This window comes from Rattus norvegicus, chromosome 10 (genome assembly GCF_036323735.1).
Source record: "Rattus norvegicus strain BN/NHsdMcwi chromosome 10, GRCr8, whole genome shotgun sequence".
Taxonomy (NCBI): Eukaryota; Metazoa; Chordata; class Mammalia; order Rodentia; family Muridae; genus Rattus; species Rattus norvegicus.
Window position 1 is genome coordinate 79,881,630 of NC_086028.1, and position 26,365 is coordinate 79,907,994.

Here is a 26,365-nt window from a genome sequence, read left to right on the forward strand (position 1 = left end):
GCCTGGTACCAGGAGCTAAATTAGGGTCTGATTAAATATAAAGGAGAAATGTGTGCCCCACCCTTGCTCTATAGAAGAGGTCTAGAAAGGCTAAATCCTGTCCAAGGTCAAGAGAACAGTAGAGGCTGGTTTAGAATGCTTTTTTGTTTGTTTTTAACCTCCAAGGCTAAGACTTTCTGTCACCTATCTGTTTCACTAGCACTGACTGCTCCATCCAGCCTGTGTCCCAGGGGCTGTCTCCTTGGACCTGCCTACCTTCAGCCCCTCATCCTGCTGTGCTGCTAATCTCCTGCAATGGGGCACCAGCGTGAGTTTCCTTACCGGAGATTTCATCTCATGGTGGGCAGCTCCAGGCTCAGCGGACCCACTGCTACTGGTACGTCGAGAGCCAGAGCCCAGTGCTTCCCCCACACCTGTGCTGGAGCTCTTGGGTAGTGACATTGGTGTCGCAGCCGTATGGATGATGAGGGGTGGCAAAAGGCTCTTTCGTAGTTCCGCGTGTTCTCCCAAAGCCACCACTGAAAGAAGAAAGGAGATTCTGAGTCCATCTGGGCTGGTCCAAAGGTCAGAGGCTGCACCCTCAGGACCACTACTCACGGGCCAAGCGCTTCTTTCTGTCCCCATCACCATCCACACTGGGCGAAAAGAAATCAGGCTCTGACTCAGACTTGGTGGCATCTCCCTAGGATCAGGGAACAGTGGGCCATTAGGACCCTGGCCAGGTAGGTGTCACCAGCATGGACTGAGGTCTCCCTCTCTCCACATAAACATACCACACACAGAGTACAAGAACCAGCAACCACAATACGAGGCATGCATGGGGACAGGCCAGACCACCCAGGCTGGGGGCCTGGGGCTTCCCATGGCTGATGCCTCTACCTCCCACCAGCCAAACCTTAGGAAAGGCCGTGGATAACCCAGGCCCACAGCACAAGCAGCCTGGCTGGATTGGCACCAAGACTAGCTCAGGGAAGAAGCAGTGGCCAGAGGGGTTAAAACCAGGGTGAGATGGCCACTGCAGCCTCAATTCTAAAAGCCTACTCAAGGCCCTTTCCCTTCTCCTCAGAATGTCCCTCCCTGAACCTCAAACTTATGGATCTGTGAAGGAAACAGGAAGACCCAAGGCAGAGCAACTTAGTACAAAGATGCCACTTTAGTCCCTTGACCTCTGACTTCTGACCTCTGACCTCCACCTTCCCCAAACCCCAGCTCCTTCCTGGCCCCATTTCTACTTTTCTCTCAAGCCAGAGCAACTTAGTACAAAGATGCCACTTCAGTCCCTTGACCTCTGACTTCTGACCTCTGACCTCCACCTTCCCCAAACCCCAGCTCCTTCCTGGCCCCATCTCTACTTCTCTCTCTTGTCTCTGGGATAGATTTTTTTACTTCCTTCTTAGCAGGTCAGTAGGTTTCCCAGTAATTATACACTTCTCCTTAAGAAGTTATTAAAAAAATACTTGATTGCTACTTTTGATAAGGGCATAAATATTGGATAATTGGCATCTCAGGGGATCACTTTCATTAACTCAGTTTACATCCCTAACGAGGTCTTTAATTATCAAGTGGGATCTCCAGGGGACTGCTAGAGATGCACAGTACTATGGGGTCCCATGGGAAGCCTGGCTTCGCCCCAAATTCTAGTGTCAGTGCAGGAAACAGAGAGGACAGGTTTGGCATGAGGGACCAAAAGGGGGGACATGCTCTGATATGGCTGGCAGGATTTGATTCAAGGACCGGTGGTCAGACACTCAGAGGTACATTTGAAGTGTGTTTACATTCTGACAAGAGCTATGTCCTTATGTCCTCCAAGGACTTGTAATGAGCTGAGGTGTCTTTGGGGGTCTCCAATGAGGGCTCAGGGCAAGGAGTAAAGGGAATATGTTCTACGACCACAGGTCTTAACTCCACTCGGGCTGGATGTTTCAGACTCCTGCAGAACCCGGATGCAGGCGGGCACACATGTGGTGCCCACATACACGTGCACATAGAGGATTCTAAGTCCCTTCCTTCTCTGGCCCATCTACAGGCCTGGCAGAGATGGGAATGTGCCCTCTGTGGGTTGATGTGGCAGAGGCAAAGAAGCTCCTCCCTTCCGTGTCCTCAAGCGGGGCGGGGGGGGGGAAGGGACTTAAAATCAAAGCAAACCTCACAACACCAATGACCACCACGGCGACCACAGGTTGCACAACAGCTGAGCATGAACAGGAACACAGAGACACAGGGGCGGGCGGAGTGGAGGGGGCACTGGGCACAGGGGCATGCTGACTCGTGATGGCATACCTACCCCCTGAGAGTTGACAGGCAGCTGAATACAGCTTAACTGTCCACTCGCATCTTCCCGTTTGCCGATTTCCTACAGGGAGAGGGGGAGGCAGGGGAGGGCTGTTCTTCACAGGCTCTCACGCCTTCAAAGATCAGCAATGTCCCAAGAAGACAAGAAAAGGAGATGAGAGACACTGGGTAGGGAGAGCGGGACAGGACAGCCTTCCAGAATTCAGCCTCGGGGGGCCCCCAGGCCCAAATGAATCCAAAGGGTGAAGGCGAAAGCCACAAAGGTAAGACAAGGTCATGGAGGATCAAGTCCTCCAGTCGTCCTTGTAGGAGTGGTCACTGCTACACCTTCTCCATGGAGCTAGGAATCACAACCATGGCCTTGTCAGTGCCAGGCAAGTGTCCTACCATTGTATTACATCCACAGCTCTTGACTTCTTGTTAGTGAGGCAGGGTCTCACTAACACGGCTCAGACTGGAATGGAACTCGTGAGTGATCCTCTTACCTCTGCCCTCTAAGCACTGGGATTCTAGGTGTGCACCACCATTTCCAGCCTTAAACTGCTTAGAAACATAGCTCACTTCCTTGCAGGGTGGGAGAAGACACCACTGCAAGCATCTTCCAGGGCAGGCCCCTGAAGTCAGAAGTTAAAGCAACCGCCCCACACTGTACAGAGGCAGAGACGGTGGGCTGTGTCCTTCATCTCCAGCTGAGAACACAGCTCCCCTCTTGCTGTCCTGAGGTATTTGTGTGGGAAGGGGCAGCAAGGGTAAGTAAGGCATGGTAGAGAAGGTAGCAAGGGGAAGTGAGTAAAGCTGGGGACAGGGCCTCGATGAGGAACAGAGCCTCATCAGTTCTAATCCTCTCAGCCCTCTCGGCTCAGTCCATTCAAGTCAGAGTGGATGCATGTACCCAGAGTCGGATGTGAAATGACAAGCAACAGTGGGATAGCGGCCATGATGTTGCTTAGTATCAATTAATGGCTACACACAGGGCCTGCTGCTGGCTCATCTAATTAAGTGCACGGATGACAAATAGACAGGAATTCAGGGCACTACCCCCTGGGAATCAGGAAATCAGGAGCCAAGCAGGTTCTGCCCCGAAGCCACCCCCTTACCCACTCTTGGGAGGAGGTTAAGACCCACAGGAGGGCTATCCCTTGAGGTCTCCTGCTGAGGTCCACCAAAATGGGGCAGCTACCTCATCCACTGAGGTGGGCTGTCTTATTCATAGAAACAAAACAGTATTTCAGGCCATCACAACCCCAACCGCGACCACGGGGCTCACTGAAACCCCACAATGGTAAGGACAGGTAGCTAATAACACCCTACACAGGACAGTGGAGCGGCCGGTCCAGCCCCTAAGGGCCACAGCTTCAGCTCCCCCCATGGAGGAAGGTTAACCTTAAAATCCTTTCTCTCTTGCACACCATACCTGAAGCAATCCAGCCCTTCAAGGCACCAGGCCCTAGATGACACTCTCCAGCAAGGACACTTACGCTATAAAGAGTTAGGAAGGGATCTCCTGTGAAGCCCTTGTCAATCATTCCCATGCTGAAAAGCTCTCAGGCCCCCAGCAGGGCCAGGGTGACCAGGCCAGACAGAAGGACCTGGCAGCTCTATTCCCATACTCAGACATTGCTGCTGCCTAGCAACCAGGACAGCTCAGCGGCACTCAATATAACAAGGTGTTTGTGAAAGCTGGTTATTGGGAAGGGTCTATCTACACGGGACACTGCTAGGTCCACCATGATAGCTAGAGAGGGATTATAGGTTCAGGTGTTTTCCACTTCCCTCAGGAATTTATTTATTATTTGTTTTTGCCTGAGAGTAAACTCAGCTCCCATAAATTGCCTTTGGAAGGGGTGGAGAGACCCATCCCCACTCAACTCTTGATTCCAGCAGGCAGCCGGCAACTAAGTGCTGATCATGAGGCTCTTGGGAAAATCCTGTGGTACCTCTCAACTCTTCAGGTCCGAGGGAAACCTCAAAAAAGTGTCCTACAGCAAGGTGAGTGCCAACAACCCTCTGTCATCGAGAGGGACCCACCCATCACTAAAGCCTCTCTCACACACCACCACATATGCACTTCCGGCAGCCCTTGCTACCACCCAGCAGGGAGGAAATGTGATAATGGATAACTACACAATTAAAATGGAAACAGAGAGAGGCCAGCGAGGGGCAGACTCCTCTGCAGCCACTAGTGCCCAACACCCACCCCCCTCTCAGCCCAACCGGGCCCAGGGGAAACAGCCCTCCCTCACAAGGCTGGGAAAGAGTCAGAAAATAGATTTTTGTTTTTCCACCGTGTGCTGGGTATTTATAGACAAGGCCGCAGCGGGAGTTTCCATCCGGGTCACCCAGCGAGAACTGGACCAAGAGCTTCTCTGGGCCCAACCTGGTGCATTTCTAGGTTGGGTCAACCTGCCCTGTGTGAGGTGCTGGGATGACGGGAGCTTGGGTGGGAAGGCAGGCAGAGCTGAAGGAGAAGGAGGTAGGATTTGGGGACAGAAAGTGTTGCCCTGGCACAGCCGGGGCAGGATCAATGCGAATCAATATTAATTGATGACGCTGCCTGTGACGGAGGTGACGGAGTCTGGGCTGGAAATAGGACGCTCATCTCTGCCATGCTTGCAGCTAATTGGGCTCATTTCTCACCCTGGGCAGCTCAGCCCTGCCTGGGGCTCTGGTGGCATCTTCATCGGCTCAGCCTGCTCTCAGATGACTTGCGCATAAACCTCCCACATCCCTCAGCCCAGATGGGTCCTCTCCAGATGTCCCATTAAAACCCATGCTCTAGGGTCCAGCTACATAGGTCCCCAAATTCGGCATGTCTTTCTAGGAAAGGGCCTAGCTGGCTGAAAGAGCGTCATATAAGCTGTCAACTTATAGCCCACATGGCTTTCTGATGACGGGTTTCATGAGGCCAAGTACCTCCCACCCCAGGCCCACCCTGGCTTTGTCCAGTGGTTACTGCCTGCAAGATCTTTCAGGCCCCATAGTCAGCAGCAGAGGGAAGAAGAGGCAGGCATCCCTCAGTAGGGTGAAATAGACAGGGAGGGGGGTTACCTCTGCCTGGAAGCCTTCCACAAGAATGGCCACCAGCAGGTTAAAGAGCACATAGTTGCCAAAAGTCATGAGGGCGATGAAGTAAAGAGCAGCCCAAGACGATGTGGAGGCCATGCCGTTGTAGAGGACTTTATTCCAGTCTTCCTGAGTCAGAATCTGCGGGCAGGGGGACAGGAGTCAGGACTTGACTAGACATCTACCCTCCCTGACTCACCCCTGCCCTGTGACCCTCAAACCTGAAAGACAGTGACGATGGCCCAGAGCAGGGAGTCGAAATTCTTCCGGTCTGGCAACGTGTCCCCATCCCGTTCAGATGCGAACTTGCAACCAAAGAGATGCATGCCCAGGATGCTGGAGACACAGGGAGGGCCCAGACAGGGTCGGTCAGGGTCCTGTGATCCTGCCCCTGACCCCACCCCAGTCCTGGCCAGCTGTGTGCTCACCTGAAGATGAAGATGAACAGCATGAGGAGCATGCAGAAGGTGGCCACGTTGTCCATGGTCTTCATGAGCACCACGAGCTGGCGCTGCAGGGCCGGCAGGAAGCGCACCAGCTTCAGCACCCGCATCAGGCGGAAGGTCCGCAGCACCGACAGGCCACCTCCCTGCTGGCCCACAATCTCCCACACACTGTGGGAGGCAGGCAGCCTGAGTCCCTGCGCCCGTTATCCCTGGCTTCCCTTTCTGAGGACCCATTGGTGACATCTGAGACCAAGCTGCCCAGCCTAGCTCGGAGAAGCCTTTCTGGCTTCAAAGGAGCTGAAAATCCAGGTGACCGAGAGCTCCAGTTCGCTTGACCTCCGCTCCCAGTCAGAGATCATTGCATCCTGGCAGCAGGCAGCCCTCTCCCTAAACCCTGCCATAGCTAGAGCTTGGAGTTATGGAATATTTGCTTTGTTCTCTTCTAATAAAATCTAAAGCCAATTCCAGAAACCAATAAAGGAGTTCTGGCCCTGGGCCGGGGGGTGAGGTGGGGGATGGAATTCTTTCCAGGTCTTGGAAACCCTAAAGTAAGTTGCTGGGTGTCTGAGTTGGTTTCCGAGCACTCTGCAGGAGGGGAAGGAGCTATCTGTACCTCTTCGTCCAACTCCACCTGAGAGCCAGCTCCAATCCTCATCCATCCCAGACCTGGGTAAGGTTGAGGACAAGAGCTAGATGCAGGGAAAGCAGATGGAGAAGGGGTCCAGGCTTGAGGAGAGCAAGGTGAGGAGGCCCATTAGAAGATAAAGGGATGAAGCACTGAGGCCACGTCCCTCACTCCAAGCCGTCCCTGCTGGCACTCTTTCAGACAGAAGCAGGAAGGGGCAGTCATACCTGATGACCACAATGACACCATCAAAGATGTTGTAGGGATTCTTAATGTAGCCAAAGGGACCGTAGACAAGCAGTTTCAGCAGCATCTCCAAGGCGAAGAGGCTGGTGAAGACGATGTTGCTGATTTCCAGGGCGTTGGTGAGCTCCTCGGGCTAGAGGGCAGTGGGGTATGTAGCAGCAGATTCACCCAAGCCCTATATCCCAGTCATCCTGAACACGGGGGCCCCAGGGAGAGGAGGTGCAGAAATGGCAGTCTTAGGGAGAATCGAGGAAGAAAGCACTCAAAGACAGCCATCCTGAGGAAGGGACACACGGACCCCACAGGCCTCATTCGTGAGTCAGGATCTCAGGTCCTGAGAGTACAGATTTCTTTAGGGGCTACTGTGTAAGTTCTGCTATTTCTCCTGGGAGGTCTAAGACTTTTCAGTTCCTGTACTGAGGCCCAGGTCACCAAGGTAACACTAAATGACATCAGAGGGCTTTGGCCAAGGCTTTATGTGCACACCCAGCCCTGTGGCTCTACATACAGATGTGCTCCACAGCTACTCCATGTGCTCCACAACTACTCTATGAGCTCCACAGCTACTCCATGAGCTCCACAGCTACTCCATGCACCTGACAACCTGCTTCAAACATCAAAGGCTGTGCTTGTTTTCTCCCAGACACATTGCAAATGCGCACACTCCTGGGCCCATATGTGTCAGTAAGCAGGAGGGCAAGCCCCAGAACGAGGATGCATCTGCAGCTTGTGCCTGCTGGTATCTGGGCTAATCCTCAGCCCGCCCTGCCACTCATTCTGTGACCTTCAGTAAGACTCCCAACTTCTCTGGCCAACTGTAAAACACCGGAGGTAATTCCTTTTATGTTCCTACCCAAGGTCTGGGATGGGAGCAGGGATGCATGCTAGCGAGGCCCTCAGAGGAACAGATGACAAAAGCCATCTCGTCTGTTTGTTCCAGCCCACTAGTGTCCTCCCTCCAGTACGAAGTGCCCGTTGTAGGCCTAGCAGTGTACCAGGCATTGAAAGAGCTGTAAAAATACGCCTCCCAGGAGCCCTGTGTCTAGCTAGAAACAAGTTGTATACTCACTAAACAGCTGAATAACCACAAGGGACCTTAGAACCTGCCTTGGTGCCAAAATAAATGATCCAGATAGAAAATGTGGAAGCTCGGGACAAGAAGATGAGGGGGGGGACCGATGCCGAGAAAGGCTGTAGAGAGCTAGCACTTGTAATGAGCTCCGAAGGGTGAATGGGCCTCCCAGGAGAGCCCTGGAGAGGGAGGGAGGGATAAGAAAGACGAGCTGTCATTCTGGCTGGGGGAGGAGGGAGATGCGTGGCCTGGCTGAGGGCTGGAGTACAGGTATGGAGGGATATGATTAGCTTGGAGGCACTGCCCACCCAACAGGCAAACGGCAACCTGGAAGGTACAGTGTAGCTGCCCGAGAAGCTGGGTTAAAAGAAACAGCCAAACGAGTGAGGCTCTTGTTCCATCAGACAGACACCTCCTCCTGTTTACCCAGATGACTCGTCTGGCTGTCCAACATGAAGCCAGGTCTTGGGAGCAATCAAACGTATCTTAATGGTCCCATCTGTGTGACCGGCTTGGGTAGGGGAGGGAGGAGGTTAGAGAGCTAGAAGGAAAGGGCCTCTCTCTAGCGGGCTGGGACTTGGGGGGAGAGAATTGCAGTAGATACACTTTCCAGCCCATGATGGGGTTCTTCCTAAAGGCAAGTCCGAGGGTCTGAGAGCCAGCTAAGCAGCTATCGGGGGAGTCTTTTGGCTCTCTATTGCCCTGGCGGATCTTGAGCAAGTGTCTGATTCACAAGCTCTGAGTGGAGGCACAAGAGGATGCTACTACCAGATCTAGTTAATAGGGCCACACTGAGACAGGACCTTTAGCCCTCCAGTATTGGCACAGTGCAGAAGGCAGGGAAGAGGCCATTGTAAGTGCAGATAAAGCCCAGGGCTCAGATCTCCTCTGACCCTACTCTGCACTCCAAAATCCAGTTCCCAAGTGAGCCTGCCCTACTTACGAAGCTCCCTTTCCCAGCCTTCCACCCTGGACTCTGAACATACTGCTGCAGTGCCTCACAGGTGGCTCTTAGTGGCTTCACCTGCCACTTACCTAAAAACCTTCCTCTGCCTCTGCTACAGGGGAGCAGAAAAAGCTAAGGGGAAGTCGGAATGTACTCTAAGGCAGAGGGCAGGAAGAGTCAGAGAAGGAGCCCAATTTCGCATCACCCCAGCTCCAATAACAGTAAGCAGTGGGGATTCAGATCAAACCCACGGAGACAGGAAGGGACCCATGGATCCAGACATCTGGTGGGCTGCGCACGTGACGCACCTCCTAGAGACTTGTGGACTTGTGTGTAAACATGAGCCGGCCTGAAAGTAACATGAGACCCATTTGCAATGCCACAGCAAATATACGAATTGAGTACATCCAAGCCAAGTCCCCAGATCCAAAACCCGCAACTTTCTGAATAGCGATGTGATGCCCAGAGTAGACATTCCCGACTGACCCATGTGATAGGTCATAGTCAAAACAAGTGTACTAGCTAGACATGGTGGTGTATGCCTTCAACCCCAGCATCCACCTTCAATCCTAGTACGCAGAGGCAGAGGCAGAGGCAGAGGCAGAGGCAGAGGCAGAGGCAGAGGCAGAGGCAGAGGCAGAGGCAGAGGCAGAGGCAGAGGCAGAGGCAGAGGCAGAGGCAGAGGCAGAGGCAGAGAGAGGCAGAGAGAAGCAGAGAGGCAGAGGCAGAGGCAGAGGCAGAGAGGCAGAGGGGCAGAGGGGCAGAGAGGCAGAGAGGCAGAGAGGCAGAGAGGCAGAGAGGCAGAGAGGCAGAGAGGCAGAGAGGCAGAGAGAGGCAGAGAGAGGCAGAGAGAGGCAGAGAGAGGCAGAGAGAGGCAGAGAGGCAGAGAGAGGCAGAGAGAGGCAGAGAGAGGCAGAGAGAGGCAGAGAGGCAGAGAGAGGCAGAGAGACAGAGAGAGGCAGAGAGAGAGGCAGAGGCAGAGAGGCAGGGGCAGGGGCAGGGGCAGTAGCAGGGGCAAGGGCAGGGGCAGGGGCAGGGGCAGGGGCAGGGGCAGGGGCAGGGGCAGAGGCAGAGGCAGGTAGATTTGAGGCCAACCTGGTCTACACAGTGTTTCAGGCCTGCCATGGCTACATAATAAGGCCCTGTCACAAAAACAAAACCACAAAATGAGACAAAATCAAAGCACAAGTATACTAAAAGTATTACATAATTTTTAAACCAGGCAGTGTGTGTAAGGAGTATATATGAACCGTCAGTGAACTCAGACATAGACCCCTGCCTAAAGATATTATTATGTACATAGAAATACTCCCAAATCTAAAACATTCCTGGTCTCAAACATTTTAAGTAAATATAAGACAATTCAATCTATACTTCAAAAAAAAAAAAGAGAATTCAATTTGTACTACTAAGAATCTAAACGTACAACCCTTTCTGCGAGCAGCTGAAAGCATAGTAGCTTTCAAGAGCTTTTTTGAGAATTAATAAAAAAGGGGGGGATTCTCTCTATGTAGCCCAGGTTGGCCTTGAACTGACAAACCTCCGGCCTCAGTCTCCTGAGTGCTGGGCCACTGTGCCCTACAAGCACCACATCATTGATACGGTTGCATCAACAGTGGTCCCTAATAGAACAGCTACTGTGTGTACACGGGTTTCATCCAGTGGGAAGTTATCCTTGGAGCCCTAGGCAATCTACATAGGCAACAGCCTAGGGGCCACATACAAACACAGCTCATCAGTACATAGCAAGGGGCTCGCTCAGGGGGGAGGTGCAGGGGACCCCTGGAAGGCTGTGCTATTGATCTTTACCAGAGGGAGAGGCAGAAAAGGCTGAAGACCCCACCCCCACTCTGCCCAGCAGCTTTGGAGAAGCTAGGATGCTTGGTGTAGGTAGACTGTGGACTTGGCACTTTGTGTCAGTCTTGCCACTCTCCTGCATAGAAGGCTAGGCCTAGGGTTCTTCCAGAAGCCAGTATTCATTTCCCCGGTGACCCATGGAAGGAAAGGAGGAGGAAGAGGAGGAAGAGGAGGAGGAGGAGGAGGGAAAGGGGAAGAAGGGGAAGGGGAGGAAGGGGAAAGGGAGTAAGAGGAGGAAGAAAAGAAATAGAAGAATTAGGAGAAGGAGAAGCAGCAGCAGCAGCTGAAGGAGGAGGAGGAGGAGGGAAAGGGGAAGGGGAAGGGGAAGAAGGGGAAGGGGAGGAAGGGGAAAGGGAGTAAGAGGAGGAAGAAGAGGAGGAAGAGGAAGAGGAAGAGGAAGAGGAAGAGGAAGAAGAAGAAGAAGAAGAAGAAGAAGAAGAAGAAGAAGAAGAAGAAGAAGAAGAAGAAGAAGAAGAAGAAGAAGAAGAAGAAGAAGAAGCAGCAGCAGCAACGGCTCCCGCCACCCCCCAATCCCCCTCCATGCCAGGTCTGTCCAAGTTACTAAATCAGAGGCTGGGAATGTTTTGCCAACACAGGACAACACAGGGACACAATCTTAGTAACAACGTTGCCCCAGGGACTGCAGTCGCAATTCTGATTACTCGAACAGGCCTAGGTGGAGACCTGTTCTACTATGACCCAGCACTGTGCCAGTGGACTACAGACCTCCCAGAGTTCGTTTCCTCTCTACTCAAAACCTCTCTACTCAACTCTTGTTCAACCAAACAAGGAATGGAGGCACAGGAGAGGGCCTGGAGAAACTGAGGTTTGGAGACATGGAGGAACTTGATGGAGGGTATGGGCTTCTTTGGAGAGGACTTTGAGCACATTTCTCATGATACCACTCCCCCTATACCCTGAGAGAAAGTCCACACAGAACACGCACAGCCCCGGTGGCAGGGTTGCAGATTCCAGACACACACATACCCCCACTGATGTCCCGGCTTCAAATCCCTTTTCTCAGGTCTCTGGCTAGATACTCACTGCCATTCCTAGATGTCAGGGCCAGGTAGATACATGCATGAGAGTCAGCTGGCAGCTGGAGCTTCTGCCCCTGAGGCCCAGGCCTCCGCTCTGTGCTGACGCTAGCTACAGTCCTTCCTTCCTCATTTCCCAACCTGTCCTCGTCTTGATCATCACTTTGTAGCAACTATAACCCTGGGTCAGCTGCCTGCTACTATAGCATCTCCCTTGACGGTGCTTTAAAGTGCCCTCTGTGGACAGAACACTCTTGATATAAAAGTGGGACAGAACCTGAAGACAGTAGACCTGCCAATTCCGAATCTTTCTACCTATGTGACTTTGGGCATGTACCTCAGCAGCTTGGACCTCCTGGGATCTCTCGTGCTAGACAGAGAGCTACCACCTTGTGATGAGACGACTCTACAGAACGGGTGAGTTCAAGCCCGTGAAGACTTGAAGCTCAGGCCCAGGTTCAGGTGGCCCTGTGGGTGCAGACAGTTCTCAAAACATGACAGGACAGACCATCTGCAGCTCAGCAGGAAAAAGCTAGGACCAATAATGGAGCTCCAAACCAACTTCATCAATGGGCCAGTGCAGGTGGCACTCTGGAAGAGTACACACCCCTATCTGCGTGCGGCAGAAGCACAAAGGGCAGAGGAAGGAGCGTGTGAGTATGAGTGAGTGTGTGTGTGTGTGTGTGTGTGAGTGTGTGTGTGTGTTAGTGTGTGTGTGAATGTGTGTGTTAGTGTGTGTGTATGAGTATGTGTGAATGTGTGTGTGTGTTTGAGAGTGTGTGTGTGTTAGTGTGTGTGTGAGTGTGTGTGAGAGTGTGTGAGTGTGTGTGTTAGTGTGTGTGTGAGAGTGTGTGAGAGTGTGTGAGTGTGTGTGAGTGTGTGTGTTAGTGTGTGTGTATGAGTATGTGTGAGTGTGTGTGTGTTTGAGAGTGTGTGTGTTAGTGTGTGTGAGAGTGTGTGTGAGTGTGTGTGTTAGTGTGTGTGTTAGTGTGTGTGAGAGTGTGTGAGAGTGTGAGTGTGTGTGAGTGTGTGTGAGAGTGTGTGTGAGTGTGTGTGTTAGTGTGTGTGTGAGAATGTGAGTGTGTGTGAGTATGTGTGTTAGTGTGTGTTAGTGTGTGTGTTAGTGTGTCTGTATGTGAGTGTGTGAGTGTGTGGGTGTGTGAATGTGTGTAAATGTGGGTGTGAGTGCGTGTGTGAGTGTGTGTGTGTATTTGGGTGGGTATGGGGGATCATACTTGAGACCCAAAGCCTAGAGAGTGAGATGGTAGAGGATGAGGCCGTGAGGCCCACAGGGAGAGCAGCCTCCAAACACAACCCAAGCTGGACCAGCCTTGGCCCACAACACCGCCATTGATGCTTCTGAAGGGAGGGAGGAGATGTGCAGGACTGTGTATTAAGGAGATTAATCTGGCTGCAGTGGAGGCAGCATGCAGATGGCTTGGAGGGGACATGAGGACCAATTAAGAGATACTGCAGCTGTCCCGGCAGGAGGCCTGAGAGCCAGTTTGGTTCTGACAGACAGTGATGTGCTTTTCCCAGGGAAAGGTGGAGAAGCCAGAGCAGGGCTAAAAGGAGGCTGGCTCAAGCCACTCCAGGCTTCCTGTGTCCCATGCCCCATCTCCTTAGCACCTGGCAGCTCCACCAATCCTAAAAGATTCCGCTCACCAATCTGGACTCCTCAGCTAACCTCAACCCTGAGTTGGCTGTTCCCAACTCATGCTCCCAGGAGCTGGGGTCTAAGCAGGCTGCAGGGATGGATGAGGGTGCCTGAGTTAGCAAAAGGCAAGTATTCTGGAGGGTGTGAGAAGCCAGGGTGACAGTAGAGTGGCAGGGAATTCTCAAGCAATCTCGCAAGCTGCATACAGATTATGGCTTTGCCCCTCCCTTCTCAGCCTCTCATAGCACTTCACTGTGCAGCTCACCCCCAGCACCCTCACTCTATTTTCCCCTGTGCCCCTTAGCTATCGATGGAGCCAGCAGCTAGCCTTATCCTCTCCACCATCTCTCCAGCTACTAGAAGTTTCCCAAGTGAATACAAGCCAGGTAGGCTTAGCCTTACCAGGGCTGGCTGAGCTTCAAGACAGACAGCCCAGGCCCCTACCACTTAAAATTCTGGAGCCTCAAGCCTAGCAGGCTGACCCATGCTGTAATCTCGGTACTTAGGAAGTAGAGGGATAAAGAACTCAAGGTCATTGTCAGCTACAGCCACATTTTCAGTTCTATGTCAGCCCAGGCAACAAGGGAACCCATCTTTTACCAAAAAAGGAAGAAGAAAGAAGAAAGAAGAAAGAAGAAAGAAGAAGGAGGAGAAGAAGAAGAAGAAGAAGAAGAAGAAGAAGAAGAAGAAGAAGAAGAAGAAGAAGAAGAAGAAGAAGAAGAAGAAGAAGAAAAGAAGAAGAAGAAGAAGAAGAAGAAGAAGAAAAGAAGAAGAAGAAGAAGAGGAAGAGGAAGAGGAAGAGGAAGAAGAAGAAGAAGAGGAAGAGGAAGAGGAAGAGGAAGAAGAAGAAGAGGTGGTGGGTTTGGAAGGACTGAGTAAGGAGAATGCTTGTCTAGCATGTGTGGAGCCTGGGTTCTATCCTCAGACTGTACCAGACACACATGGTGATATACACATGTAACCCCAGTCTTCAAGAGGCTGAGGCAGGAGTATTGCCACAAGTTTAAGCCCAGCCTGAGCTATCAAGTAAGTTTAGGCCAGCCTGGGCTACACAGTGAAACTCTCAACAAGAGAAAAGGGATGGGAAGGAAGAAAGCAGGAAATGAGGAAGGGAGGGAGAACTGTTCTGTTTCTCATCCTCCTGGTCAACTTCTGGCCTGGAGCCCATGGTAGGCTATTGAAAGCCACTCTCATGCTATGGGCTTCAGAAGACTCCTGCCCAGAAGGTCCCTGGTTCGGATTAGTCCTGGTCGGTGTTCCTGCCTCTCTGCTGTATCCTGAACCGCTGAGTGGAGAAGTCAGAGTCATGAACTGTGCTGACCAAACAGTTCATGCATGCTGGGCGGCTCCAGACTTGTGTTATGCCTGATCCACAGTTTCCTTTTCCCATGTGGGCTTCATTTCTGTCCCAAACTTGGCCTTCCCAAGTTTCCTTCCCACCGTCAGCCTGCACCTTCACCCCCTCCCTCTCCCACCTGCACTAGGATTCCCTCCATCAATGTTCCCTGTCATTTCTCATAAGTCTCTCTCCAGCTCTGCCCACTTACAGGAGCTCTCTGAACATTCACCAACAAGTCCCTGCTCCACCTCTCAAGGATCTTCCTTTCTTTTTTTTTTCTTTTTCTTTTTCTTTTTTCGGAGCTGGGGACCAAACCCAGGGCCTTGTGCTTGCTAGGCAAGCGCTCTACCACTGAGCTAAATCCCCAACCCCTCTCAAGGATCTTTCTAGTCCTTCTGGTAGTAATTGCCTTGGCAGCACCCATCCAGGATTGATCCCTCCTGCCCTGCACCTAGCTTCCTTGGCCCTATGCAGCCCTCTCCTGTCTCTCTAGGGGCTGCCTTCTCTCTCAGTCTACTTCCCCTCAGCTGACATATTACAGAGTTCATTCTAGGCCCACACCCTCCCCTTGCCATGTTCCCTCCATCACCTCACTCCCCACCCTCCAGCTGTCACCAGAGTGTAGAGGACACTAACCAAGTGCCCTCTAACTCCTGGCTCCTCGTGCAGACAGACAGCCTGCCTGATATCCCTCTCCTCATGGCCCACAGCCATCTCAAACTCAACACATCTAAAACAAACCCTTCACCTTCTCTTCGAACATGATCCTTCCCCCTCTCCCTCTCCATCTTGCCTGGAGATTCTGCCTCGGAACCTCAGAGTTATCGGGAGTCATGCTTGCCCGTCATGCATCCCGACAGTCAGGTGCCAGGGCTAAAGGCCCAGCCAGTAGGATAGCAGACCTGCCCACCTTTGTTCTCTCTCACCCATGCCCTTGGCATGAGGCTCTCCTTGCCTGTCATCTGAGTGATGAAGAGCTCCCTTCCCCATCCCCCACCAGGCCTGCACCTACTGGCAGCTCAGTCTCCCTTAGAGTCTTTGTCGCATCCCCGTCACTCCTGCCTTGATTGCCTTGTGCCCTATATGCTACCCAGTACATTTCCAAGCCACTGGATGGCCCTCATCCTGCCCCTTTCTAATACCACCTCCCTCACCTGTTGTGGAGGTGTAAGCTCTTCTCCTTTGTCCCTGGAGTTCAGCTCCTGGGACATTGAAACAGACCAAGGACATACACTTGGCTCTGTCCCACCCTCTGTCATTCTAGATTCTCCCAGTGGGTCATGTCCAAGATGTTCACCCATGTGGAAATGGGGAGGCCTAGAGCCAGGGGATCCCTGAGAGAACACAAGCACCCCTCAGCCTAGTAGCTCCAGAACGGTACCTTCTTACTTACTTAGTCCTCATCCAAGACCCCTTGAAAATATGAGAGCAGGTTGGCCATCAAAAAAGTTTCACCCCATGTCTTGCTAGGCCAACAGCCCCTATCTGGAGTCAAAGGCCAGGCCCAAGTAGAAGGCATCCACAAAGCTTTGCCCTCAAATGTCACATTGGAATAGCTATGTGCCATGTCTGTGTCTAACAAGAGTGTTCCCCAGCTTTCATCAGAGCTGAAAAGGAGTGTGGGACCCCCTTCAAAGGTCTAGGCAAGCCACATGTGGGCCCCACCTCCATCTCACCATCTCTTCCCTTACTGTGGGCCAATCTCCATCACTCATAAATAGAAACCTTCTCTGGACATACATCTGCAGTGACAAGATGGGTCCAGACACTGGTGGCAAGCAGGATTGTTCCTATCCTGTCCTTTCTTGGCCTAAAAGGCCAACTACCCCAGACTTGTCTGTTCTTCTTCAAGTCCCCCAGCCCTATATGCTGCCATCCTGCTCCTTAAACAAAACATTGGCACCTGCCCTTACTGAGACTCATAACCAAGAAAGAACAATTAGCCTGTGACTCCAAGACAGCAACTCATAGAGAGAACCCAGGTGGGACAACAGGGCACAGGGCCACTTCTTTTTAGAAAGATAAGAATGGCCCCCAGGCACATCTTCTCAAGGCCCTGCTCCACTGGAAGCTGGGGGTCATCCTTGCTGTCCTATTTAGCTCCCTGTTACAGAGTCTGAAGATTCAGTGACCTGTGGGCTCTCCCCAGTCCCTTCCTCTGTCTCTAGGAACAAAAAGAGAGCATGGAGCAACCTCCCCTGTCATTTTCACCTTTACTCCATCATGGCTTCCAGGAAGCTTTTGTTGAAACACAAAGCTGATTTTTTAAAAAATCTTTGCTAAGAACTTATTGGCATAAGTCAGACTCCTTCCTGCACCTCTCAGGATCTGGCCTGAGTTTTCCCAACCTAATATCTTGCCACTTGTTCATCTAGCCCATATCCAGTGGCCACTCATTTACATTTAGTGGCTGGTACCTCTGTCCTTCACCCTCCATGCAGCTTTGGATGACTACACTGGGCACCCAGACTCAGCTTGGATTCCGTCCCTTCCCAGCTCCACTCGGCCATGGTGGGAGCATTCACCCCACGGGAACGGGTCGGTTAGGTTGGGTTTGTTTGTTTCTGTAGTGCCAGAGTTTGAACCTAGGATCTAAGGCAGGCTGGGCAAGCACTGAACTCTAGAGTTATATTTTCAGCTCTCTATTATTTAAAAAGTTTTTTTTTTAAGACTAGAAAGACATCTCGGTCGCTAAGAGCACTCACTGCTCTTGCAAAGGCACGGGTTTGGTTCCTAGCACCCACATGGCAGCGCAAAATGGCCTGTAACTCCAGTTCCAAGGGAGCTTCTAACCTCCATGAGTTCCTGAACATATATGATGCACAAACACCCACCCAACCACATACACATACATAAAAAAAACCCTAAATATTTGATTTTTGTTGTTGTTACAGAATCTCAGTAAATAGTCTAGGCTGGTTTTGAACTTCCAATTTTCTTGCTTCAGCTGGGATGGCCAGCACCATTAGACCTGGCTTATTTTGTTTTATTGAGGGTAACTTGTTAAATATTTACTAGCACCACTGTGTAATCCCAAGTCTGACACAAAGGATATGAATGTAGGATGGATGGATGGATGGATGGATGGATGGATGGATGGATGGATGGACAGAAAGACAGATGGATGGACAGCTGGATAGATGAGTGAGTTGGTGGATGATAGAATGGATGGATGGTTGGGTGGATAGGTGGAAGGATGATGAATGGATGGATGGATAGTTGGGTGGGTAGGTGGAAGGATGATGAATGGATGGATGGATGGATGGATGGGTGGGTGGTTGGGAGGATGGATGGATGGATGGATGGATGGATGGATGGATGGATAGATAGATGAGTAAGTTGGTAGATGGATGAATGGATGGATGGTTGGGTGGGTAGGTGGGAGGATGGATGGATGGATGGATAGATAGATGAGTAAGTTGGTAAATGGATGAATGGATGGATAGTTGGGTGGGTAGGTGGGAGGATGGATGGATGGATGGATGGTTGGGTGGGTAGGTGGGAGGATGGATGAATGGATGGATGAATGGGTGGGTGGATGGATGGATGGATAGATAGATGAGTAGTTGGGAGAATGGATGGATGGGTGGGTGAGTAGATGAGTGAATTGGTGAATGGCTGGATAGATGGAATAAAATGAGAGGGATGGATGGATAATTCACCATCCTGTACTCCCTGCACCCTCTCCCCCCAGTGGTGAGAACAGAGTTCTTTGCTCATCTTATAGTCACCATGTTATTTTCTTGCTGGGGTCTCCTCTTGTGTCCTTGTCCCTCTCACTAATCTTTCTGGCTTTCGCACCAGTACTGCTGGCTAGTGGTTAAGGGGTAGAGGAACCAGAAGAGCGTGCCGAGGTGAAGAACATCCCAAACTTGAGGGTCTGGGGGTATAAGAAGACGAAGTTCCCTCACTGAGAGGTAGGTGGAGGGGAAGGGCACTGTCTCCAGCAGCCACACTGAGCAGCAAGGCAGACAGCAGTGGGAGCCTGGGGAGCAGGGAGGACTGCCACTGAGCCCCCAACCCCTTCCCCAGGGCTCCCCAAGCTGATCAATACCAGAATTGATGGATACAATCACTTCATTAAGAGCCCCGTGGGGAGAGCCGGAGCCTGGGGCCCAAGAGCCACTGCAGTAGCGTCTGCAGAGCCTTCCTTCCTCCAGTCAGCTCCACCTGAGGCCTGCGCTCCCTCTCCCTGCCCCTGTCCTCCTTCGAATCTGGACCTCTGTCTCTGTCTTCAGTGTCTTTCCTCTCTGCCTTCCTCAGTCTCTCTAAAGCGCTCGGTCTCTGTCTCTCTCACCTTCCACACCTGCCCCAGCCTCGTCCGCCCCCTTCTCCCTGGGGTTCCAGTTTGCCCTCTCTGCATCATTCCCATCCCTGTTTCTCCCCCAAGTCCCTCTGCATCTCTCAGTCCTGCATCCATCCTCACCCTCCTTCCCAGCACCCCCTTCAGCCTGCACAGGCGCCCAGATGGCGGGACATTCACGCCACAATGCCTGCAAGCACAGGACCATGGCAGCTTCTGGAGTTTTATGACACCCTCCCTATCCTCTGAGCTTGCCAAGCGGCAACCAGTCATCCGCCCAGCCTGCTGGGGACTCCTACTCACCCCCATGGGGCCTTCAGCTACCAGGTTCTAGGACAAACTTATCCCCTACAGCAGATGCTGCCAGCTTAGGATGCAGGCCTCCTATTACTGAGGGTTAAGGAGGAGCTAGGGTTGTCTCTTCTTTCCTCCAGAACGTGGCTAAGGAGTTGCGGGAAGCACTTCATCTAATGGCTTTTCCTTTCCTTCGGAAGGGGCATCCTTCTTGACATCTAACTGAAAGCCCTCTTGCTGCAGCTTCATCTGTCTTCGGCCTGTCTGAGTCAGCTTCCTCCCAGTGCAGTCAAAGCCTCCACCAGCAGCATCTGGCCAGGCAGGGACTGCTGGGTGCAACTCCCCAGTGGGGAGGGGAGGGCAGCAAAAATGTGTTCCCTTGGGAGAGAGGGACTTAACCAAAACCGGTGCTGAGTGAAACAGAGGAGTGGCAGTTCAGGCCAGGGGATCCAAGGAGGTAAAGAAGTTAGAGGTTTCCATCTCTTGAGTCACGGAAGGGGAAAAATGCTGTCCCCATCCTCCCCCAGCCACCTGGCAGAGTAGAACACCTCTCTGCTGGAGGCTGGCAGAGCCTGGCGTGTGCATACATGCCCACACCCCACGAGGCCCAGACACAACACGCCCACCCAGTGCCATGCATGGCCACCCGTTGGCACTGCAGCCGGTGTGTGGTTCCACGCACACCTCGCTGACACAGGGGAAGAACAGTGCAAGGCATGGCTGCTCCACACTGGGTTATTTAAGCAAGAGAGAATGAAGCCAACGGATGTGAAAAATGAGGGGTGTGCCTGGCCAGACAGGGAAGTTCAAGGAAGAGGCAGATGCACATGACATTTGCAGGGCAGGGGTTGGTGGGGTGAGAGTACGGGGGTTCAAAAACCCTCTGAAAAGTGAACATTTTCCTGGCTTCACACCCCCACCCCCACCCCTGGCTCAGCCCATACTGGTTGAGACACTCCTCCTCCACTCGCGTGCCAACTGCCACAAGCTCTCAATGCCTCTGTGTCAGCATGGGGATCTGGCAGGAGGGGTGCACATGCTCACTTCCAAACCAGGAAAGGTGAGATTCTGGTGGTCAGTTCCCTCGCTGCTACCTCGGGGTGGTTTCCAGACAAACAGCATTAAGAGGCAATAACACAAGAGGCCCTACATGCAGCACTACTGGCTGACTTCTTCAGACGGCCCTGCATATGCGTGCAGCCCGGCGCGGTTCCCGTGACTCGACCACACATTCCACCTGTACAGCTCAGTGGTAGCTTCCTCTCTCCGCCAAAGTACTGTGGCTGGCAGCCATCAACTCACAGAACAAGCGTCCCTCTTCCACATGACAGTCCTCCAAATATTTGAAGACAGCTCACCGTCCCCGCTGAGCCTCCTCTTCTCCTGACTAAACACCCTCCTCCTTGGAGCAGTTCCTCAGACTCACTGATTTCAAGCTGCCCGGCTAGAGCCACCCTGGTTTACAGCAAGGTTCTGACCTGAGGCCAAGCCAAGACTGCCTTGTCTGCTGCACCCTGATATTCTCCCTGGCTGTTCAATACCATCCATTCCTCACTTCTATTTGCATGGTCCTCCTGCCTGTTAGTCACCCTTTACTTACTGAGATAACATACCCCTTGCCTGCCTTGCCTTCTCCAAGAGAAGAGACCAAGAGACCCAAGACTCATTACGTATGCACATCGAGCCTCCCTCTTCTGAGAAGCCTTCCCAGACAGGACATAGCTGTGCCTGCCCGGGCAACCACCACATTCAGAAAGCAGGTGACCATCACCGTGCTCACCCTCTAGAGACCCCACCCATCACTTCATCTCTCCATCCCCTTCTCCCGGTCACAAAGAGGAGCCAACCCTAGGGGAAGAAGCGGTTGTTCAGAGCCAGCCTGGGCCGCATCCCTACCTGCTCGTGGTACTCGATGCCCATGCTGAGTGTATTGACCAGGATGGCGATCATGATTCCCCGGCCAAAGTATTTGCTATCTACGATCTTCCGGAATGTGTCACAGATCAGCCTCCAGAAAGCCAGCACAGAACTAGGCTCTGCATCTGGGCCCAGGCTCCGCTGTCGCCGCCGGCTGTGGGGATCCCGGAGGTCACTGTGCTGAGCGTCCTGTGTGAACTCATACACAGCCTCGCTGTCTGAGTCAGGCATGACATGGTCAGCGGACTCTGGCTCTCCTGCTCCTGTCCGGGCACAGTAGGGACAACTGTCCGGCCCGCAGGCTCCACTGTCTGCCTTGGAGCAAGGGCTGGAGATTTTGCAGGAGCTATGGCAGGCTCCTGGAACAAAAGAGTAGGCGTTAGAGGCTCATGGGAGCTGCCTGTCCCAAGAGGATGTAGACCCTGCAGGAGGGAGGCTGGGGCTCCTGTGATAGGTGTGCTAGGCACTTAGGGAATGGGGGCGTTTCTGAATAACAAAATACCCCAATGTCAATAGCACCCTATTGATGGTCACTTCTAAGGATCCTAGGATTGAGAGAGAGGTAGCCACCATGTCCTCTGCGGTTCTTTACAGCTTTCTGCTAGGAACCTAGACCATCTCCCCTTCCCTGCAGTGCAGGTCTGCACCCACACAGTGCTGAGTAGCATTTCCCAGGGGATCGTTGGGACCCACCCACCCCACACACCCACACGTCTTATCACACATACCAGATACATAGACGCACACACTACATGCACATACTTTGCGCGTGTATAGTGGGCCCATGCTATTTGTACACCACAACAAACTCCAAACACATGTACCCAAGCACATTGGTGCCATCCAAAGTTATTATACCAGACCCACGCACATATGTGCATATGTACACACCAGGAAGGAGCACCATACCCAAATGCATGTAAATCAGACACTTGTAACCTCATATACACATGCCCACATGGAGTCTCCCCTTCCTTCACGCACACTAGCACACATACATATATCAAAAGTGTTCTGAATACACACAGGGACATGCCCCGATGCATCCCCTTTCCATCTAACTCCTGTTTTCGTCACAGAATATAAGAAATGAGTGGCACCTCTGAGACCACACAGATAAAGGAAATGTGAGGAGGCCCTTGGCTCAAGACCTGACCCTAGTAGGCACGGAATGACATCTGAATACCACAGGACATCAGTCAGCTCCCACAGTAGTGATGGTCTCACCTACTATACAGTGGAAAGTGGAAGCCTGTGTGTAGGATGTGACCAGCCCACGACCCAAGGCAGGGCAGTGGGAGAGCTAGCATAAAAACCTTTCTCTCTGTGTTCTGTGGTGACATTTTCTGGACCCAGGGGACATCTCACTTATCCCATTACCTTCTGTCACCACATCCTCCCTGAAACACAAGGCCCCAGGCTATGTCTGCCCGGGTAGCCCGCCCACAAGCGGCAAGCATCACTACTCCCCCAGGTCGCAGAAGCTCTACCCACAGGCTAGCTGCTCTCAGCACTGGCTGCTCCTGCGTCAGGTCTCTCTGTTCACAGCCGTCACCTTGTGAGGCTCCAGTCTGTCACAGGCACTCACCATCTCCCCTCCCCCGCCCCCAAGCCTTGGGACAAAGGACACGGGGTGGGCTACAGAATCAGATGGTCCTGAGCTCACACTGCTAGCCACCTTTTCTCTTGTGCATTCGGCAAGGTTGCCTGTAAGCTTATTACCAACCTGTCCAGGGGACTCAAGCAGATCTTGCCTGCAAAGCATGTGACAGGCATTCCATCAGGCAGCAGTGGTTAGGTGTTATGGCCAGAGGCATAGAGTGCAGCCCATGGTAGGTGTGCAAGTGTGACCGCTCTCATTATCCCTAATATATACAATCTTCGTAATTCCCATTTGAACGGATGAAGTAAGTAGGCCTCAAAGGGAAGTAACGGGATTGGTGGAAGATGCCAGGGCTACAAGAGGCAGTGTGAGGACTTGGAAACTGGACCCTAGGCTCTGGGTCCTCGGACTCCTAGTCTTCTAAGTTACCACCCAGCCTCCAACTGTGGGGTCCCAGCACACCCACCCACGCTCTCACCCGTACTCTGTGTCTCCAGGAGCTTGTGCATGGAGCTGAAGGGCCCAGGTGGGATGTTGAAGCTGGTGAGGGTGGGGGGCCCAGGGCTGGGGGCCACCTCCACTAGTGCTTTATCCTTCAGTATCTCTGGTGGAGGGCTGGTATGCACAGTGGGGTACACCTTCCCACTACCCACAGTCCTACCAGATGCCTCCGATGGGCATCTGGGAGGGGGTGCCTGGCAACGGACTGGCTCCAAGTGGCAGTCAGCATGGTAGAAGCTGTGTACAGACTCCGCACCCCTCGGAGGGCCCCCAGAGGGAGTGGGTGTAGAGGGTGGTGGTAGCATGAGCCGGCGAGACCCATTGGCATCCCTGTCCTGGATCTCTGGGCTGGCCCGGGGAACTCTGAGCGTCCCATTACCCAGGTGGTAGTGGTGATGGTGGTGGTGATGGTGGTGGACCAGGTGGTGGACAGACAGACGACGGTGTGAGCGAGTGCAGCTGCCACTGGGCTGGGGCTCCTGCCCACTACGGGCCACTGGGCTGCTGAGCAGCCCAGCCCGCACGCCTATAGCCCTAGAGACCTGGGCCAGCCTTCGGGCTGCTTTTCGGAGGATGTACACCAGGTACTTGAGTAGCTCCTCATAGCAGCTGCCTGGCTCAGAGAAGCTTGCCAGGGTGCTAGCATTGGACAGGAATCGTACACGCTGCTCCCGCATCAGCTGACTCTCCCGCTGTTTGGTCTCGGAGAACTGCGTGGCAATCACCACCAGGCACAGGTTGATCATGAAGAAGGAGCCCACCTGCAGGGGTGGGGACAGAAAGAGGAGATGTCCTGAAGAAAAGAGAAACTCCATGCCAGCTGCCACAATCAGTGGAGTCCTTGGGGGCCAAGCATGGGGTTTGCAACAGTCCAGGCCTTATCCCTACTATTGCTGGGATAGCGTACTTTGCCGATATCCTCCAGTTCCCTGCCTTTAAATGTGTATGCATGAAGACCCTAAGGCATCTCCCCAGTTCCCGTTAAGAGAGAATGCTGTAGAAATGGGTGCCATACTGGGAACACATAGCCTTCATCTTGGATTAACCCTTTGAGATTTCTTATGACTCTCCCACTGGTATCCATTCTTGCTTCATGACCTCGGGTGGGACTCTTACCCACAGAACAATACCCTCGTCTGAAAAGAAGGGCCTGACAGACTGGCAAGCCCGTCATTCTGCCTTGCCCATCCTTCCCCCGTCTCCATCTCTATGCCTCGGTTTCCCCCAGAACCCTGGGTAACCTATTGTTTAGACAACAAGCCTAAATGATGGAAATAAATATTTGTGCTAACGAAGCGGACTTCTTTCCCCCCCTCTAGCTCATGTCCTAGTAATTATGATAATTAGCCTCACTAGTGTGATTCCAGAGAGCTGTTTGGGAAGAATTTTCAGGAGGTGTGTGGGAGGGTGGAAAGTAGGCCCCTGATGTCCCTGTCTACCCCTCCCCCACCCAAGCACTCCTGAGGACAGCAACGATTTACCAGATGAAGAAGTTTACTTGCCTGAGGTACCTGCTTCACCCCTGTGGTAATGGTCAGGGATGGTACAGGTCCTCAGCCAAGCTTGGCTCTTCCTCTCAGTGGCTGACCCTCCGCCTGGCTCTGCATTGGCCTCTTGGTGACACAGACTTGGAGATGGTAACCTGGAGCTGACATCTCAGCTCTCGTCCCAACTTCCTACAAAGTCTCGGGCCAGTGGCCAACCCTCTAGAGCTCTGAGTTCTCGCTTAGAAGCCAGAGTCCTTGAAGCGCCCACCTCACAGGAGTACGAGGAAGAACAGCCACACTAGCACTGACAACCCTTCCTGGCAAGACTGATCCACGGCTTGGACAAAGCACATGGTGGGGACAGATAAATGAGGGACAGTGGTTTTCCTTGCTTGAAAAACAAAGGTGGCAACAAGATCAGGGTGAGGACGAAACACCCAGCCCCCAGGAAGTGCAGAAAGCAGCAGCTGGCACACAGTAAGTGCTCAATAAATATCAGCTGTAAGTGGTAGCCATGAAAGCATCTTCTATGACTGGTAGTGATTAAAGTGATTAAATGATGCTGCTTTGGCCTGTCTTCTGCCTTCATAATGCCCTGGCATTTCAGAGCTGGAAGGAAGGAGAGACCTCTCAGTATTTCTCAATACTGATTGGAATTTGGGGTGCATGATTCCTTGCTTGTAAGCATTTCAGGGTGTCGAATGTCTTTCTCTTCTCCAACCGAATACCGACAGTGGTCCCCTAGGGCTCATAAAGACAGATCTATACTTGGCCATTTCTGAGCTTCCCTAAGGGACACGATGGTTAGCAGAGTGGGTTTCCCCACTGTACCAGTGAAGAGTCTGAAGCTGTCAGTGGGAATGGGGGCCTCAAAGAGGACGACTTACAAAATGTCCTAACAGTAGCGGGTGGTAGAGTCTGGCTTTTTGGTCTTGGATTTCTCCTGACTTACCCGTCATCCTTCCCACAGTATGGCAGAGGCTGCCACCCCTATGGGACTTCCCATCTATTCTCTGCCTCCACCTTTGTCCCCATGACCCCCCCCAACTCCCATGAAGGCTGGAGGAGTCACTCACGATGATGAGAAGAATGAAGTAGATGAAGTTGTAGAAGGAGTGAGCGTCCATTACGAAGTACATGATGTCGACCCAGCCCTCCAGTGTGATGACCTGTGGAGGCAAGAGAGACGGCTGACCCTGGCTGGCACCACTAAGGCCTCCTCCCTTCTGTCTCACTACCCTAGCCACCACCCTAACCCCGAGGATGAGCACTCCCAGGTTGTACAGTGTCCTGTGACTGTTCTGGGCAATGCCCCAGGGCCCACGTGGCCCCACCTGGAAGATGGCGATCCAGGCATAGCCAATGTTGTCAAAGTTGATGGCGCCTTTGAAGGGGTTGTGCTCGCCCGCAGAGCAGTTGGTATAGTACTGGTTCCAGTTGACACAGGTGGTGTTGCTGGAACTGTTATAGGTCTCATAGTCCAGACTGCAGGGTGGGCCACCACCGCCTTCCCCACGCAGTGTGGGCACACTCCTGCAGGATCTCATGCCATTCTCCCGAGGCTGAGAGCAGATGAAGGGGCTCTCGTCCTCATTCTCTGTCTGGTAATAAGGCTCCAGGTCCACGCTCAGGGGGCTGCAGGGGGATGGGAGACAGAGGTAAGGCTGGGGAGTAGGATCC

General features: G+C 52.7%; 1 protein-coding gene across 14 annotated transcripts in view; it reads right to left on the reverse strand.

Annotated features, from left to right (window-relative positions):
* The window catches only part of Cacna1g (calcium voltage-gated channel subunit alpha1 G), a 68,041-nt gene that overhangs the window by 29,744 nt on the left and 11,932 nt on the right, over positions 1–26,365 (reverse strand). For 7 of the 14 annotated variants that reach the window (XM_008767986.4, XM_008767987.4, XM_008767985.4 and 4 more), the window contains exons 6-16: positions 26,020–26,320; positions 25,762–25,854; positions 23,176–23,959; positions 21,074–21,453; positions 6,654–6,805; positions 5,784–5,969; positions 5,577–5,691; positions 5,341–5,496; positions 2,285–2,353; positions 598–682; positions 322–518 (exon numbers count right to left, since the gene is read on the reverse strand). In XM_008767986.4, coding sequence (XP_008766208.2) covers positions 322–518; positions 598–682; positions 2,285–2,353; positions 5,341–5,496; positions 5,577–5,691; positions 5,784–5,969; positions 6,654–6,805; positions 21,074–21,453; positions 23,176–23,959; positions 25,762–25,854; positions 26,020–26,320 — 2,518 coding nt within the window. The remainder of the gene's footprint in view (positions 1–321; positions 519–597; positions 683–2,284; positions 2,354–5,340; positions 5,497–5,576; positions 5,692–5,783; positions 5,970–6,653; positions 6,806–21,073; positions 21,454–23,175; positions 23,960–25,761; positions 25,855–26,019; positions 26,321–26,365) is intronic. The other 7 variants (XM_017597189.3, XM_008767988.4, XM_008768001.4 and 4 more) reach the window with 2 other exon arrangements.